The sequence below is a fragment of the Leptosomus discolor genome, chromosome 6 (assembly GCF_034619465.1).
Source record: "Leptosomus discolor isolate bLepDis1 chromosome 6, bLepDis1.hap2, whole genome shotgun sequence".
NCBI classification, from domain to species: domain Eukaryota; kingdom Metazoa; phylum Chordata; class Aves; order Leptosomiformes; family Leptosomidae; genus Leptosomus; species Leptosomus discolor.
Window position 1 is genome coordinate 55,288,630 of NC_141396.1, and position 16,456 is coordinate 55,305,085.

At 44.6% G+C, this 16,456-nt stretch overlaps 1 protein-coding gene across 1 annotated transcript in view; it reads left to right on the forward strand.

Annotated features, from left to right (window-relative positions):
* The window catches only part of ADARB2 (adenosine deaminase RNA specific B2 (inactive)), a 110,406-nt gene that overhangs the window by 65,053 nt on the left and 28,897 nt on the right, over positions 1–16,456 (forward strand). The window contains exons 4-5 of the mRNA XM_009956744.2: positions 404–572; positions 8,255–8,406. Of these exons, the coding sequence (XP_009955046.2) occupies positions 404–572; positions 8,255–8,406 (321 nt within the window). The remainder of the gene's footprint in view (positions 1–403; positions 573–8,254; positions 8,407–16,456) is intronic.

The window sequence follows — 16,456 nt, forward strand, 5'->3', positions numbered from 1 at the left end:
GTGCAACAGCAATGAAATCTAACATTACAGGGAGTGCGTGTTCCCACCAGAAAATGTCTTCAACAGCTCGTAAAAACCCAGCCATTTATCAGCACTGCAGGAGATCTTTATTACCTCCCTACAGCATATGCTCTCCTATGATGTAGTTATTGATTTAACAAGTAAACTTTGTGGCAAGCTTTTATCTTGGAATTAGCAGCAAGACTGAAATAGAGCCCTTATTATTCTAATAACACAGAGATGTGAGATTCCTGCATATTCTAAAGGCCATATCATCACCTTAACAAGCATCCCATTAGGGCTGTCTGGGCTGCCACATCAAAGCATGGGCTGTGAGAACTTTAATAATCATATCATACTCACCCCCAGCAATTTCACAACCCTTTTGTTTTTCTTGCTACAGGTTTGGACATCAGGCAAGCTCAGGTTATTGTGCTGTCATCAGGTACCAAATGTATAAACGGGGAATACATTAATGACCAAGGGCTTGCGGTCAACGACTGCCATGCAGAAGTTGTGGCAAGAAGGGCATTTGTTCACTTCCTCTACTCACAGCTGGAGCTGCACTTAAGGTAAATGAATTCTGTTGATGCCTGGGGAATGTTATCTGGCCTTCAGTGGAACAGATCCATCCTCCAGACATTTGAACTATTCATTTCTTTATGTTGTTTTTTCTGAGTCCTTACCTGACGAAGTACCAATACACTGCACAGAAAAAAATGTGAGTTAGATAGGCTAGAATGTCGGGTCATGAGTTCCCTTACTTCAGCTGATTTTCCTTCAGCAGCTATTAGATATGACTCATAAAGTTGGGGTTTATGAAGCCTGATGATTTTGTACAAATCTTTATGTGCAGGCTTATTAGCATCATTCACTGGCCAGAGACTGGAAGGGGGTCATTTTGCTCACTGCAGCCATTTTCTGGTCTTCCTTGCTACTGCTGAAACATCTCAGGGAAGTGATTTATTGATCATTAATGCCTTCATTGAACACCAGAGAATCAATGAGTGTTAACAGTACAGTAAACTTTGTGCCTAAGCACAAAATGCTATCACTCACTTCTTCTTTACAATGTTTTAAAATGTTATGGCATGTAGAATCATTACAGAAGAATTACTGTTCCTGTCTTCAGCCAAAACCACCTTGTTACCATTTAAATGGTTAATGGGTAATACATTGGCTGGAAGCTGGTAATAAGTGGGATACCGCATAAGTCTATCCTGGGACCTTGCTAATCATGTCTATCAACAATCTGGAAAAGGCTATGCAGTGCTTGGTTATAAGCTTTGCAGAGGACACCAAATTATGGGGGGACCAGTCAATATGCTTGACAGCTGGGCCATCATCCAGGTAAGCAGGAGGACTGGGGCAGCAGGAACTTTGACAGAAAACTCAACAATGTGTTAAGTTGGAAGTCCTGGACCGAGGAGGAAAGAACAACCTGCGACAACACAGGCTGGAGCCTTACTGGCTGGGGAGCAGCTCTGCTGAAAAGAGGCAGGGTTTGTAGGCAGTCAGCAAGCTGAACATGAGATAGTAGGGTGCCTGGCAGCAAAGAGGGTCAATGGGCCATATGAAGAGTCAGTCAAGGGATGTGACCTTCTCCCACTACTCAACGCTCATCAGACCACATCTACAATACCATGTGCAGTTTTGTGTCCCAAATAAAGGAGAAACATCAACCATCTGAAGCAGGTTCAGCAGAGGCCACCCAGATGCTCAGGGGCAAGAGCACTTGGCATGTGTGGAGGGGCTGAGGGAGCTGGGCTTGGTCAACCTGGAGATGGGATTGCAGACCCAGAAGAACATATGTCAACAACACAATTGAGCTGGCGTCTTTACCAAGATGCACAGTGGGAAGTGACAGACAACAGGCACACACTGAAACAAGAGTTAAGTCTGAATATTAGGACAAATCATCCCTATGGGAAAAGGCAAGCAGTAGAACAGGTCACCCAGCAGGGTTATGCAGTCTTCCTCCTGTCTTGGACGTTTTCAAAACTTGAATGGATAAAGCCCTGAGCAACCTGGCAAACTGGTTGGCTAAAGACCCGAGGTCCTTTCCAGCCTGAAATATCCTATGAAAACTGAGCAGAAGTGAAGCTGAGGAGGCATTTATTATATGGAAGGAACCAAGGAATGAAGGAAGCAGGGAAAGAAAAAAAAAATCCCTTATCAGTCGGTCATTCTTCTGTCCTCCATCCTTGCTTGCATTTTCATGTGACCTCATCTGAAGGCCATTAACCTCAGTGCAAGAACTCCTTTTGACTTCAGAAGGTTTTGCCTCAGGTCACAGACACAAGGATTAATCTGAGCAGGATTGTATATTCTTGTTAGCACCTGTAGTACTGTTGCACCGAAGCAACAATGGTAGGAATAATGGTTATTTTCACTTCAGGCTGGAGTTGAAGACAAGAAAGTATATTGAGTAGATGAGCTTGGCTAACAAAGGGGGACAAGAGCCTTGAAGGGTTTAATAAAAAACAATATTCTCTCTATTTCAATCTGAATTGCTTTCAAGTTTACATTAAATCATTATGTTTTCAGTAGTGTAGCAGCCCTAGTACTTGCCTTGTGCTACGGTCTCTTGGGAAACAAGTGCTGCCACTGTATCTTAAACTATTGTATTGATCCACCTCCCTAACATTGTCAGTCATATTATTCTTTTATTTGGATCAATGTTAACAGTCTTTTGTTAAGAGAATCCTCAGTGCAGCACAAGCTCTGTTCACAGTAGCTTCAAATCACTCTCTGTTCAGCCAAGAGCAGGCAGCAACCCTTCCCTGACCAGCACACACAATAAAAATCTCAACAATTGTCAAGGCTAAGCACCTTTGAAAGACAGAGCTGGAGATGTTGTCAAATAGGATTTTGCTTCCTTAAACTCCATAGGGAAGCAAAACTGTGTTATAATGTGTTCTTCAATTCTAGTATTTATTGCTACACTCAGTTTTATGCCATCATCAGGAGCTTTGTCGTTTGGCAAGAAAATGAGGGTGTTCAAAATGAAATGAAAAATGTATTTTTTGCGCGTTGAAGTCACATTTACCCCTTTTTCTCTAGAAAAAGAAAGACAATTCCTGCTGGCAGAGAAATCACGTGGTGCTACAACATAGCTAAAAGGACAGGTTTTTTTAGGACAGATATGTTAACTCAGCTCCACTGAGACTTCCTGCACACCAGCTCCTCAGGCTTGAGGGAAACAGAAATGTAACTTCTACACTGTTATGTATTTGCATTAACCTAGCCCAAATTAAAGTCCTGTCTCCAGCCAGGAACCTATTGTACAAAGTTATATATGAACTGAGACCAAAAAGATGGTTCCCTAACGCAAAAAGAGGATGAAAGCCTAGTTCTTTCCTCAAAGATCTTAATTTTTCCATCCCTCCCTGTGGAATAGGCAAGTGTTTTCTGTTGAGAGTATTCCCTATTTTCCACATTTCTTCCTCCTACCAAGCCCACCTGCTCAAAGTGGTCTCCACAGCTGGATTTCAAACTTCAGGAACTTTCAGTGCAAGAATTATTTTTCTATATGATGCTGTCCTTGAAAAGGAACCAGAAAGCAAAACATGTACTTGCAGGAGTATAGCATGAAGACTTCAAAGAGCAGGGACAAGCAGGCTAGAGAAAGCAAGGGCCAGAATAGAGAATTAATGGCCAGGAGAGATGGATTCACTGAGTTGAACCTAAGTCTTGACACCTTACTTGAGATGTCTAAAAGTTAGTCAAGTGTGAACTAGATCCCCAAGGCTCCTTTCATCACCAGTGGAGAGATGGGCATCTCTGGGGTGAGACTCAGCAGCCTTATTCAAGTATCTATTGTGGGTGAGATGAATGTCCATGTACTGGGCCAAAATTTTTTCCTTTTCTATCAAGAGGGTATAGGGTAACTGCTGCAGATATTTAAACTGTAGAACAAACCCATCCACAAGTCAAAGTTGCAGCAATATGTAAATTACATTATTTTCCCTTCTCTTCATATTGCTAAATGTTAGAGGTGTGACTTTCCTGAATTTTCTTGGGAAAGAGAGTTCCAGAATGGGAACTTTATCCTCTCTAAGAAGCAAGAGTGACAAATACTTCAAAAGGAAACTTTTCAACAATTCATTGTCTAGAGCTTGAGTTAAATAAAAGCTAACAGCACAACTAAAACCTGACAGCTTCTAACCAGTCTGATTAAAACCCTTAGTCCTCCCAGATTTCATTTTTATGACAACCATAATCCTCCAGTTCTCAGGATTTTCATGAAAAAGATGAAAAATAAGGCGTAAATTTTCTGATGTACAAAAGGACAAGAAAAAGCTTTTGAGAAGCTTTTTCTAAAAATCACCATCAAAAAGTACACAAATACCATAGTCTGATTCTCTTGCAATGACAGCAATAAAATTCACATTGATTTCAGTGGGATTATTTTTACCAACTGGACAATAGGGAAGAAAAGAATATTCAATTCTTCTTCCTTTAAAGAAAAATAAAACTAATAGCCTATTCTTAAAATAAATCAGCACCATAGTAGTCTTGCTGCTGTAGTGGCCCTGCAGGTGCTGGAGGGAGGATTTTACCAGAAGCTGAGTTCTTCTAGTGACTCAGATGTAAACTGCTGTCTATTTTATATATAAAAGGTAAGGATGTGTTCCTCAGGGGTCGGTATTGGGACCAGCACTGTTTAGCATCTTCATTGGCAATATGGACAGTGGGACTGAGCGCACCTTCAGCAAGTTTGCCAACAACACCAAGCTGTGTGGTGCAATCGACACACTGGAGGGAAGGGAGGCCATCCAGAGGGACCTTGACAGGCTGGAGAGGTGGGCCTGTGCAAACCTCATGAAGTTCAGCAAGGTCAAGTGCAGGGTCCTGCACCTGGGTCAGGGCAATCCCAAGCACAGATACAGGCTGGGCAATGAGTCAATCAAGAGTAGCCCTGCGGAGAAGGACCTGGAGGTGTTTGGTGGATGAAAAACTGAATATGAACCAACAATGTGTGCTCGCAGCCCAGAAAGCCAACCACATCCTTGGCTGCAGCACAAGCAGCGTGGCCAGCAGGTCGAGGGAGGTGATTCTCCCCCTTTACTCTACTCTGGTGAGACCTCACCTGCAGTTCTGTATCCAGCTCTGGGGCCCCCAGCACAAGGAAGACATGGACCTGCTTGAGCGGGTCCAGAGGAGGGTCACAAAGATGATCGGGGACGGAGCACCTCCCCTATGATGACAGCGTGAGACGGTTGGGGTTGTTCATCCTGGAGAAGAGAAGGGTCTGGGGAGATCTTACAGTGGCCTTCCAGTACTTAAAGGGGGCCTACAGGAAAGGTGGGGAAGGACTCTTGATCAGGGAGGGTAGTGATAGGATGAGGGGTAACGGTTTCAAACTGAAAGAGTATAGGTTTAGATTAGATATCAGGAAGAAGTTCTTTACTATGAAGGTGGTGAGACACTGGCATAGGTTGCCCAGAGAAGCTGTGGCTGCCCCCTCCCTGGCAGTGTTCAAGGCCAGGCTGGATGGGGATTTGAGCAACCTGGTCTAGTGGAAGGTGTCCCTGCCCATGGCAAGGGGGTGGGACTAGGTGATTTCAAGGTCCCTTCCAACCCAAACCATTCTGTGATTCTATGAATAATCTTCAACCAGTCCAGTTTAGTTTTTTTCCAGGAAAACCAGTTGCTTGTAATAGATCTACTGTTTCTTACTTCTGTCCCACTATCCTCTTAATGGACACAGCTCCTTCCCTTTTAAGCCGGCTGTTAGTTTCTCTAGGATACCATGCTGTAGCATGTAGTACTGGAAATTTCCTGTAGTACATTTACATGCTTCTCTTTTAGAGAGTAAGGCCTTGTCTCAGCAAAATGCTTTGCATATATTAAACCATAAGTATATGCTTAAGTATCTTCTTGGAGTCAGCTCAAAGCATATGCGTGTGTTATGCTAAATAATGAACTTGAGCACAAGATTAGAATTTAGCACATTCTTAAATGTTCCCCTTGAATCAGCCTTAAATCCTAACCGTCCCACAGATATTCGTAACAGGCAAAGGTTTAGGGACAAATTAGTTCTTTTAGCCACCACCAGCAAGTGAAAATGACATTTTAATGCCACCCCCTAAATGAACGACATTTGTGGGCTCACTGTGGTCTTCTCTGTTCCTTGCTTTGTGCAGGTATGTATTGCTGTGCAAAGCCCCAAGAATCTCACGCCCAAGAATTGCTGCTAAGCTGTGCAGATAGTATTGCATCACAAACTCTTTTATAACAATACTCTCAGAGTTTCATTATTAAACCTATTCAGCCACTGTGCAGGGATGAATCTCATGTTTTTCGGCCCCCAGAAAAACCATCCCAAAGGCAGGTCAGGACCGTATGTGATACAGAGGATCTCAGCCTCCTGGAGGAAGAGTCAAGTTGCCTTTCCCTCCAGTCCTGCCGTCTACTTTTAGAGCAGCTGTCTATCACCCAACCCATCAACCACGCTGGCCACAGACCCTTTCTGATACTCAGGGAGAGGGAAAAGAGCAAAGTTAATCAGTGAAAAACAATAACCAGTAAAAACAGGATGGGTGCTGATTACTGTGAACTCCTGAAATCCGGCCCAAAGAATGACTGCTCCAACCCTACATAGCAACTGTTTCTAAGTATTGCAACCTGGTGAGGTTTAATATAATAATAGCAGGCATTAGGATTGCACAGCTTTGTATTCTCCCAGCTGATTTTGCAGTGAATTATTTAAAACTAACTGCAATTGCTCTGAAGTCCAAGCAGCAGGACTTATAGGTATTTTATTATTTCAGAGGCTTGTATCAGGGCGATAATATAATTAGTGCAGCTGGGAAATTCCACCACAGCCAGCAGAAAACGAAGGAGCTGCATGTGGCAGCTCCAGCTCAGCAGCCAGTGTGGCTCCCTGTCCCTGACAAGCGAGCTAATAATGTGCCTGTAAATTCCTCCTGACAGCAAACGCATCCTAGCATCAAAAAATGACAAAACACCCAAACCATGGAAGAGTGACAGCCAAACAGCTTCAATAGCACTGAGACTATTGAAGAAAACAGGCAGAAGCAGCTTGGATTAAAGCCAAGGACTTGCTCTGAGGCTGAGAAGAAAGCAACCCTGTTTACACTAACAGGAGGCAGAGAAACTGGCAGAAATCACCTTGGTTAATGGGCTGTCCTATAGTGAAACAGGTAGGATTCTGGGTTATTAAGAGCCTCCTAGTAAAATCATTACCTGCAGCTGCCTTTCTGCTCAGAGATATTCCTGCAAAAAGACCCTTGAGTTTCTGAAGGAAGGACCAGGGCATCAGAGGGAGTCTCATCATAATTTCACTAATCACATTTTCACCTTCAAAATTATAATCACGACCATCACCCAAATGTACATATTAGAGGCAGCTGTCTGTCAGAGGACTCACCCATATCTTCCCAAATGTAAATCATCTGAGGAACCACACAGCAGCATAGCCTTAATGCGAGCTATTGCTGCAAACTGCAGGACTGGGAGGGTTTGGCCTCCTGGGCAGCTGTTGCTAATAGAATATGTGCACTGTGTCCCCATCTAGCTGCTGAACCACTGCGAAGATAAAAGCTTCATCTTAATAAGTATGTTTTTCAACTCAGCTGAGAAAAGCCCGCACAAGTTTTGTCCTTGCTTTTCAGGATGGCTTCTGATTTCCAAAAACGCCAGGAGACCAAGAGGGCACTGCTGGCTTAGATGGAGCACTTGTAGGTGGCTCTGGTTGAATGGGGAAGAAAAGCAACGCCTGGGGAGCAGGGAGGGATGGCAGGGGTTGTAAAATCTGGGTGCTTCATTAGAGGCCCTTTTCAGTGGAGCATATAAACACACATCTCGGTTGCAGTGATGTTAATGGGATTTCAACATGTGCCTAGGCATTATGATGAGCAGAGCTGATTTGTTCACATGAGAGCCTAAGAGAACTTTTCCTTTCTTCATGCACCAGAACCTCTTTAAAATCAATGTGTTTATGCACCCGTGCATGTGAGGAAGGAGAGTTACCCTTCAAAAATCCATTAGAATTTATTCTAGGTAAGTAAGCCAAAAGCACTTTGACAATTTTGACCGCCTTCGCACATTTCTTCATTTGGAGAAGCTTATTGTTTTTCTCCTCTTGTTACTAGGCAAAATATATGATGCCAGGTGCTAATAAAAACAAACAAACAGAGGGAGAAAAACAGAGAGAGAGAAAGAGAGAGCAGAAATGTTTCTGATTTGGCGTGTAACAAATGACCTGAAACCTCTTTTGTGATCATAGCAAACGGCGAGAAGACTGGGAGCGATCAATCTTTGTGCGATTAAAAGAGGGAGGCTACAGGCTGCGAGAGAATATTCTGTTCCATCTGTATGTGAGCACTTCACCCTGCGGAGATGCACGCCTCAACTCCCCCTACGAAATCACAACCGACTGTAAGAAAAAAAATCTTCCCTCTTCTTTTTCCCCTTTGCGTGGGTTTTTTCTATTTTTTTTTAAGATTAGTCCTTCTTTCTTTCTTTGTTTGCTTGGAGAAAATGATCCACTTGAGAGCAGAAACACTATGGCCTGTGTGTGGTGTGTGTGTCTGTGCAACTGATGCTTTGTCCCGTGTACTGGGGGAAGCTATGCAGGAAAAATCAGGGCTGGGCAAGGCGGCAGGAGACTGCTCTGTGTGCCTGAGGCTCAGTGGCTCTGCTAGGGAATATGTCCCCATCAGCTTGCATCTCCTGCTAGGAAATGCAACCCCAACAGTAAATAAATGCCTTGGGAAGGGTGCCCGTGATCAAAGAGATCCTTGAAGCCACAGCCATGGGCTGGACCAGAGGATCAGGACTCTAGCTGGGGATGCATAGGCTCTTCGCAGGGTTCAAGCAGTGTATATGGGTTGAAGGGCTGCATTTACACTAAACTTGAGCTGTCCAGGCTGCAGCAGCTGGAGTCTGAAGTAGAGCAATGACATGATATGATGTAATATGATATGGACATCTGTAAGTTGGTTGAAGGTCAAACTCTTTCCAAATACCACCTGCATTTGCATTGAATAATGTCAAGACCCTTCTGGAAAGGATCCTTGCCAGGCCATGCTGTCAAATCAACTGCATGGTCACTGCAAGGCAGATGGGCTAGATGGAGTCCATCAGGCCAGCCCTGGAGTCTCTGGGCCCATATCAATGGCATTGGAGCAGAAACATGGATTTTCAGGGATTTCTCTAGAGGTGATTCTGCAAACAATGTAAACAAATCAGGTCTTGAGCCAGTGTGTGCCACCAACAGACCTGCAGAGCTTGTTGTCCATAGAGATATACCGTCTCTACCACATGACCCAGCACTCTTAGCTCATCATCCTCCAAACAAGCATGTCCCTGACACTGCCCTGCCATCTCAAAGGCGTGTCCTTGTTACATTCCCACTGTGCCAGCTTTGCTCCTGCCTAGCCACAGGGAATGTCCCCCAACAAGGGACAAGTAACTCAAGAAGTCTGTGGCTTGTTATCTTACGTGTCTGTCACCCCATGATCCAATGCACAATGCACAAGGTGCACTCTTATCTCTGCCTCTACATATTGCTTCTCATACATGCATTTTGCAGTGCTCTAATACCTATAGTGCTAGCTGCTAAATGTACACATAATGAGAAAAAGTCCTTGCCCCAACTACCTTGAACGTGAAGCAGGCAAGACAGAAGAATGGATGGAGGAGGAAGCATAGACACAGGAATGTAAAATTTATCATCCAAGGTCACACAACGACCTAACTTCCTCACAGTCAAATGCATCAGAGAGTAGTTTCACTCCTGGTTCTGATTTGTACAAGTTATTTATTAACGATTAGGTATTATTCTCCCCAGACTGGAATCTTTCTGTCATGTGTGAAACAGCAGCTCACTGGGGTGAGAAGGAAAGGAAATACACTTCCTTACCTGACATAATTTCTACATTCTGTCAGCAGGGCTTGTAAAATGAAGAAAAGCAAGTAAATGTTTAAAAGGCAAGCAGCAAATTGACAAGTTCCTGATGAGGTAACAAATAGAGAAGTAACATCATCTTAAAAAGAAAATTAAAAATAAAAAAGGAAGGGCTTAGAATATCAAAAACTAATAGTGATTTTTGGCCTCCCACTTTATGTGTGTATCAAGAGATATCTAATTTTTATTAGATTTGTTAGATATTTATATTTGGTTAAAAGCTCTCATGTTTTCCAGAAGGCAGGCTTCCTGGGGCCCCCCTTACTTTGCATCAGAAGTGTAAGAACCAAAATCTGTAATTATTTCTAAAATGTGATCCATTTTCAAGAAAAACTGATGGCTGTTCAGGATGGGTTCTGCTCTTCCATGCACAAGGAAGTGGGTGCTCTGTGCAGCTGACAGCCAGCACTGCCTGTTGATATGCAGCTGAACCCAGCCATGGAGGAGAACTGTACTTGGCTCATGGATTGCTTCAAAAAGCACATAAATCTACCAGCTAGTGAGGGAGTGTTCTTTAGATAACAGTTCATACAGGAAGCTGTGTTTAAAAATATGTAATCACGCAGCACCTGACACATACAGTAATACTTTTCATGTTAGTTATTACACTGATTATTGTCCTGATGCAGAAGGTGAGGCAAAAAGGGCTGTGTGGCATACCCAAGGTTACACAGTGATTCAGTAGCAGGACTTGAAGGGGCACTACGTCTGGTTTGTAATTCACTCTTTTAAGCAGATCCCTCTAACTTTGTCCTGTGCTCTTAAAATAATTTAGCACTGTGTAAAAAGCCATGTTGCCAAAATCTGTCCTTCAGTGAGATAAGCATTTCCTTTTAGCTCACATTATCCCAGAGACATCTGGGAAGATAAGTGTTTTATAATGTTTATCATTCAGATCTTCTCTTTTCTTTTTTTTTTTACTAAAGAAATAACCTTTCTTTCATCCAGTAATGACAAGAAACTCCAGATGAATGTTGTTTCATTTCTTAAACAACAAAGAAGCCTCTCCTAGAGCCAGCACAAGCCATCAAACGTTACTGATTATTCTCTAAAGATGCATTAACATTTAAAAACGGTGTCTCGCCATGTGGTTTCTGGTTTTGCAAAGGAATATGATAAGCCTTTATCAATACAGGGAGTGAGTAAAATCCACTTCTCAAATCTCCTTCCAAAAATTTCCTATTATCCACCGTGTCTTCCCAGCACCCTCAGGGAGGCCTCACATTTCCTTCTTATAAGCTTTGTTCTGGTAAGGGAGGAGATAAGCTAGCATGCACTTGAAACCCAGTTTGCTTCTTACTGGATAGTGCCGGCTACCAAGTTAGCAGCATGTGTAAAAGTCTGACCTTACCATCATTGATGTGAACAGCTGCAATGCAGAGGAGAGGTCCAGGGAGCCCACACCCATGCCGAGTTCGTGCAGGAAAGTAAGAGACTAGGGACAAAAAGATAGAATCTCACTTTGGTTCACACTGATGCCCTTCTTTGATCGGAGATCCTTAGGCAGCTCTAAAAGAGATGCAAAATCCAGCTGGACCACGGCTGCTCTGAGCATGGAGGGGTTTTCTAACTCTTTTTTAGTGCCCCTAGGTCAGGAGGCTGGAAGAGCTTACGGGGTGACTCAAGCTTTGGGAGAGGCAGGTACAACCTGACAGAACAGGGGAGGAGGACAAGGGGAGAGATATAGGAGTGAGTAACAGCAGGAGACATCAGTCAGGGTCAGTGGTATTGCAGGAATAGGAGGCTGAGAAACACCAGAGGGGTTTCAGACAGTTGTGAGAGTTTCTGTGAGTTTGTCCTGGCTCATCCTCTCCAGCCAGTCTCCTTCCCACGTTTCTTTTCATCATTTTCCAAGGCCACCCACAAGGTTGTAGCACAGCTACATGGTGAATAGGCAGCATGTTCTCAGTGTCCTCACAACTCTAATTGCTCCTTCACACACTCAGCTTCTGTCCCTGCTTCAGCTCAGTGCTGTATGTCAGGGAGCCTTGGACAACATCTCCTTTTCTGGTACCTTCTTCCTTTGTGTATATCTGAGCAAGGTATGCCAGGATTTCTGACTTCTCCTGAGGGCAGTGTGGGAGCACCAAGTTAACATGGGTTTCTTGAAGGTTTTAAGGCGGGTGATGTATTCCCATTACAGCATGCACGCTCCAGCTCACAAGATGGAGCCATGGGGGCAGCTAGCCCTGTAGTATTTGTTGCATATTTTACACCTTCTACTGAATCTAGGACAAACCACAGAATAATCAAGCCCTTGATTTGCTAAAGTGCCTTCCTAGCTAATTTAGGGCTTCTTGACTCACTGGCCTTTTTTTTTTTTAAGAGTCTCTTGAAAAGCAAAATGAATTGCTTAAAAAATTGAGCTAATAAATTCTCCACTTCCCCACTCCTCCTTCCCTGTCAGGATTTTACCTCATTGTCCATCTTTCTTTCAGAGATGCACTCTGCCTTTTTCACTACAAGTATTTCCAAAGAGACAAACAGCATCTGCCCCAGGGCTTGTCTCAAATCTTCTCCCCTGGGCTGCTTTTCTATCTCTTGCTAACATGCTGTATTGCCTTGTACCATTGACTCCTTGATAGCCCAGCTCCTGTTTTATCCCACACTCCCTTTAGGTCTGAAACACACCATTGCATCTGCTCCACATGGGGTCTTCCTCCTGCTTGTCTATTAACCTACAGCTGTGCTGAAGCTCTCATGCACACACATTCAACAGAGCTCTCATCTAAACAGGATCCACTTGCAACCACGTGAGCTGGATCGTTGCCTTGGTAGGTGATGTGATGGGGAGAAGTACACTGCAGTTTTCAGAGAAGTTGTGGAACTGGAAAGTACTCAGAAACACAACTTTGCCCTCCCTCCTTCAAGTGTGCTTTCACTGTGCAATCCTGTGCTTTCCCTGCTTGTGTTTCTGGCTGCTGGATTTTACATCCCATTCTCAGATAAAATGCTCTCTGTTAACCCCTCAAATCTGGGGCTGCCTCAAAGGATTGCCCTGCTCACACCAGAGACTCAGCACTCTGCGTTCAGATGGGGCTGACCCAGATTGCATCAGTATATAATCCCCAGATCAGAGTCCCTGAAAGCCATATCCTGAGCAGACTGGCTGGAGAGGGGCAGATTCAAACAGAGGCCATCTATGGAGCCTGTTCGTCTCCAAGAAATGGACACGAATGATCTCCTTCAAGTGTCAAGAGACTCTCAACTCCAGCGTTCTGCATTTGGGGTCCTGCAGGCAGGTATCAGGGTAGGAATACGATGAGGATGCTTATGGCAGCATCTGGGCTAGAATCACTCCCAAAAGCATTGGATTTGAGCATATGTTATTGGATGTGCAAGGGGAAGAAATCTCTGCCCTCCCTCTGCAACCTCATGTTTTGTTTAAATGGACAAATTCTGTTCTTGTGAGTACGTGATAAGGGGTGAGGGAAGCACTTCAAGAAGAACCATCTGAATAACTCAGTGATGTGAAAAGAAATTAGATATCTGTAACTACAAAAAGCCCACAGGTCCTAACAACCTGATATACTGCCCCTGTTATAAAAATCGAGGGTAACCATAGGTCATCCCTTGGGCTTGGGCACTATCATTTGTTTCCATTGTACAAGTGCTCCCAGGTATCCTATCACTCCGTCACGGCTGCTGGCCTGCTACAGCTTGGGAAACCGTATTGGAAATTTGTAGCTATTCAGTGCATGGAGCAGCTTCCTCCTAGGTTGTAAAGTTGGTTTTATGCTGATGAATGGCCCGTCTGTAGAACTGGGATGAAGGTGCATTATTTTCCTATTTTTCATATGACTGAGCAGAACAATACCTTGGGGGATCTCAGAACAAAATTATCATAGAGAACCATGCCCAAAAGTAACACGAAAGAAAAAATTGCACGTAACACTGTAGGCTGTAGCACTGAACACAGCCTCAGGAGAAATAATCCTAGCACTGCATGAATTATTGTGGTCAGCCCAGATTGCTTTGTCATGTAAAGGATGCTGTAGAAACTGCAGACACAGCATGAAGCTGTTGGATTACTGCAGGGGCTAGGGAACCTGTTATTAAATAAGGTGAGAGAAAATTATCCTTTCACTTCTTTAGGACTGGGCTGGGATGAATCCAAAAGGTTTGGGTTCAGGGTGTGAGCACAGCACCATCAGCCTTTAAGATCAAGTCCTGTGGAAGCAATGGCCCCTTCCTGCTTGTGTCACTGACACAGCCTCAATTTACCAAAGTAAATACAGAGGAAATGCAAAGACTTTCTACGGTTAACTAGAAGCTGGTCGGTCAAGGAGCTTGCATCCCTGCTCAGGACCGTTACCAGTCCTCGGTTTTATATGTAATTGCCCTGTTTTCTAACTCAGCCCTCCTAGGCTGCTGAAATGCTGTTTCAGAGTGTGGCTGCTTTCACTCAAGTTAACTTGGTAGGGAAAGTATGGTTACAGGACTGACCCCTCTGGTTAATTCTCTCCATCACATCACCCATGGTTGGGAGTAGAAGTGAAGTGAGCTCCTGGCTGGGATGGGCAAAGTTGACAGCAGAGCCTAGCCCAGGTGTAGAGGTCTTCTGTCCCCCAAGCACTGCAAGTCTGAGCAGTGGTCTGATTTAGTTCAGGCCTCTCCTGCTGTGGAGGTGGTGCTGCACGTAGCCAGTTCAAAGATTCCTCCTCAACATCCAACATAAGCCCATGCTGGGACTTGAGGGGGGGTGACCTTCTTCTGAGGAAGGTGGGCAAAGGGACTTCAGGAGAAGGGAGTGTGTCTGAGAGCAATCAGGGAACCTGCTGTGACAGGACAACCATGGTGAGGATGAGAAAGTTTGGTGGGGAAGGGGTTCTGTAATGTTCGGCTTTAATGGGGGGAGTGGGCAACAGAGAGCAATGAAAGGCCTGTGCAGGGTGGGGGTACTCTGGACAGCTTTGAGATCAGTGGAGCTTCTCTCTGTCTTCCAATGCACAGTACCCACACAGGATCGGCAAGCACCCATCTCCAGTGCTGCAAGAAGCTTTTCCTTCCCCAGCATCTCCTACTCACTCTCTGCTCCTCTAGGGCTGCAGGGCAGGGAGAGAACAGAGGAGAGGAGAACAAGAACAGAGGAGAAGAGAGAGGAGAGGAGAGGAGAGGAGAGGAGAGGAGAGGAGAGGAGAGGAGAGGAGAGGAGAGGAGAACAAGAACAGAGGAGAAGAGAGGAGAGGAGAGGAGAGGAGAGGAGAGGAGAGGAGAGGAGAGGAGAGGAGAGGAGAGGAGAGGAGAGGAGAGGAGAGGAGAGGAGAGGAGAGGAGAGGAGAGGAGAGGAGAGGAGAGGAGAGGAGAGGAGAGGAGAGGAGAGGAGAGGAGAGGAGAGGAGAGGAGAGGAGAGGAGAGGAGAGGAGAGGAGAGGAGAGGAGAGGAGAGGAGAGGAGAGGAGAGGAGAGGAGAGGAGAGGAGAGGGAGAGACCCATGTCAGGGGTGCCAGAAGAGCAGAGGGGGAGAATGGCTCAAGCCTTTGCTGTGAACCCTGCAGCCCTTCTGGTGCTGCCTGAGGGACAAGCTGCAGAGGTGGCAGCTGTTGCATCTACACGTTTAGATAGACCCTTTGTTCAGTCAAAGAAGCAGTGCCAGAGGGTCTGCAAATATGTGGTCCAGGTGTTCTGGCTGCTGGAATTCCCATTGCTTTCAGTAATCCAAAGAAGGTCTCTGATGCTCTGTAGAGCCTACCATGCTAAAACTTTTGCCAATCCCTAGGGTCAGTTCTAGACCCCTAAACCTGACAGAAAAACTAGTGATGTCCAGGCTTAGAAAGAGTATGGTGAGATTGTGAGAGCACTCGTTGTTTTATTGTTGGTATTATCATGCTTGACCCCAGAATGTGCCTCTGAAACAGGCTCTTGTTTTGCTACATTGGAAGTCCTGAGGCTTTCAGTGCCAATTAATCAACTTCTGAAATTTTGCTATTGCTTCACATTTTGTTATCAAGTTCCACCAGGCTGGGTAGTTAGGTTTTAGTGGAGTTTTGCTAAAGCTGACCAATGAATAACCACTTCAATTCATGGACAACTTTCAGGTCTCACAGTATTGACTGGCTGGAAAGAAATCAAAACCCATCAGGCAAATTTTTGAAATAAAGTAATTGTGTGAAGGTGGGATCATATCCTGTAGTTTTCATGTCTCCTGGTCAGCAGCACGCTATCAAGGGGTAGAAAAAAACTCTACTTCATTTCCTTCCATGCCTAGATCAAGGTGAGCTTTTTCATTCAAGGCCATTTAGACTCAAAGAAGAACTTGAACCTGCAGTTCCCAAGTCCTGGATCAGGGCTTTAGTGAATTCGCTGTCAGCTGAGCTAGACAGCTCCCTTTCCACAGTCTGTTATAAAACTTTGTCAGAATTGATACCTCTTGAAAAAATCCTTGGCTTTGACAATGCGTCGAAAATGTCCCAATTCCCTCTCTTTGTGATATTCTTGGATGCTTTTGCTTATTTGGATTTTGTTGTTTCAGGGGGAGTTTGAAAGCAGAAAATAAGATTTTTTAGAAGGATATGTCAGC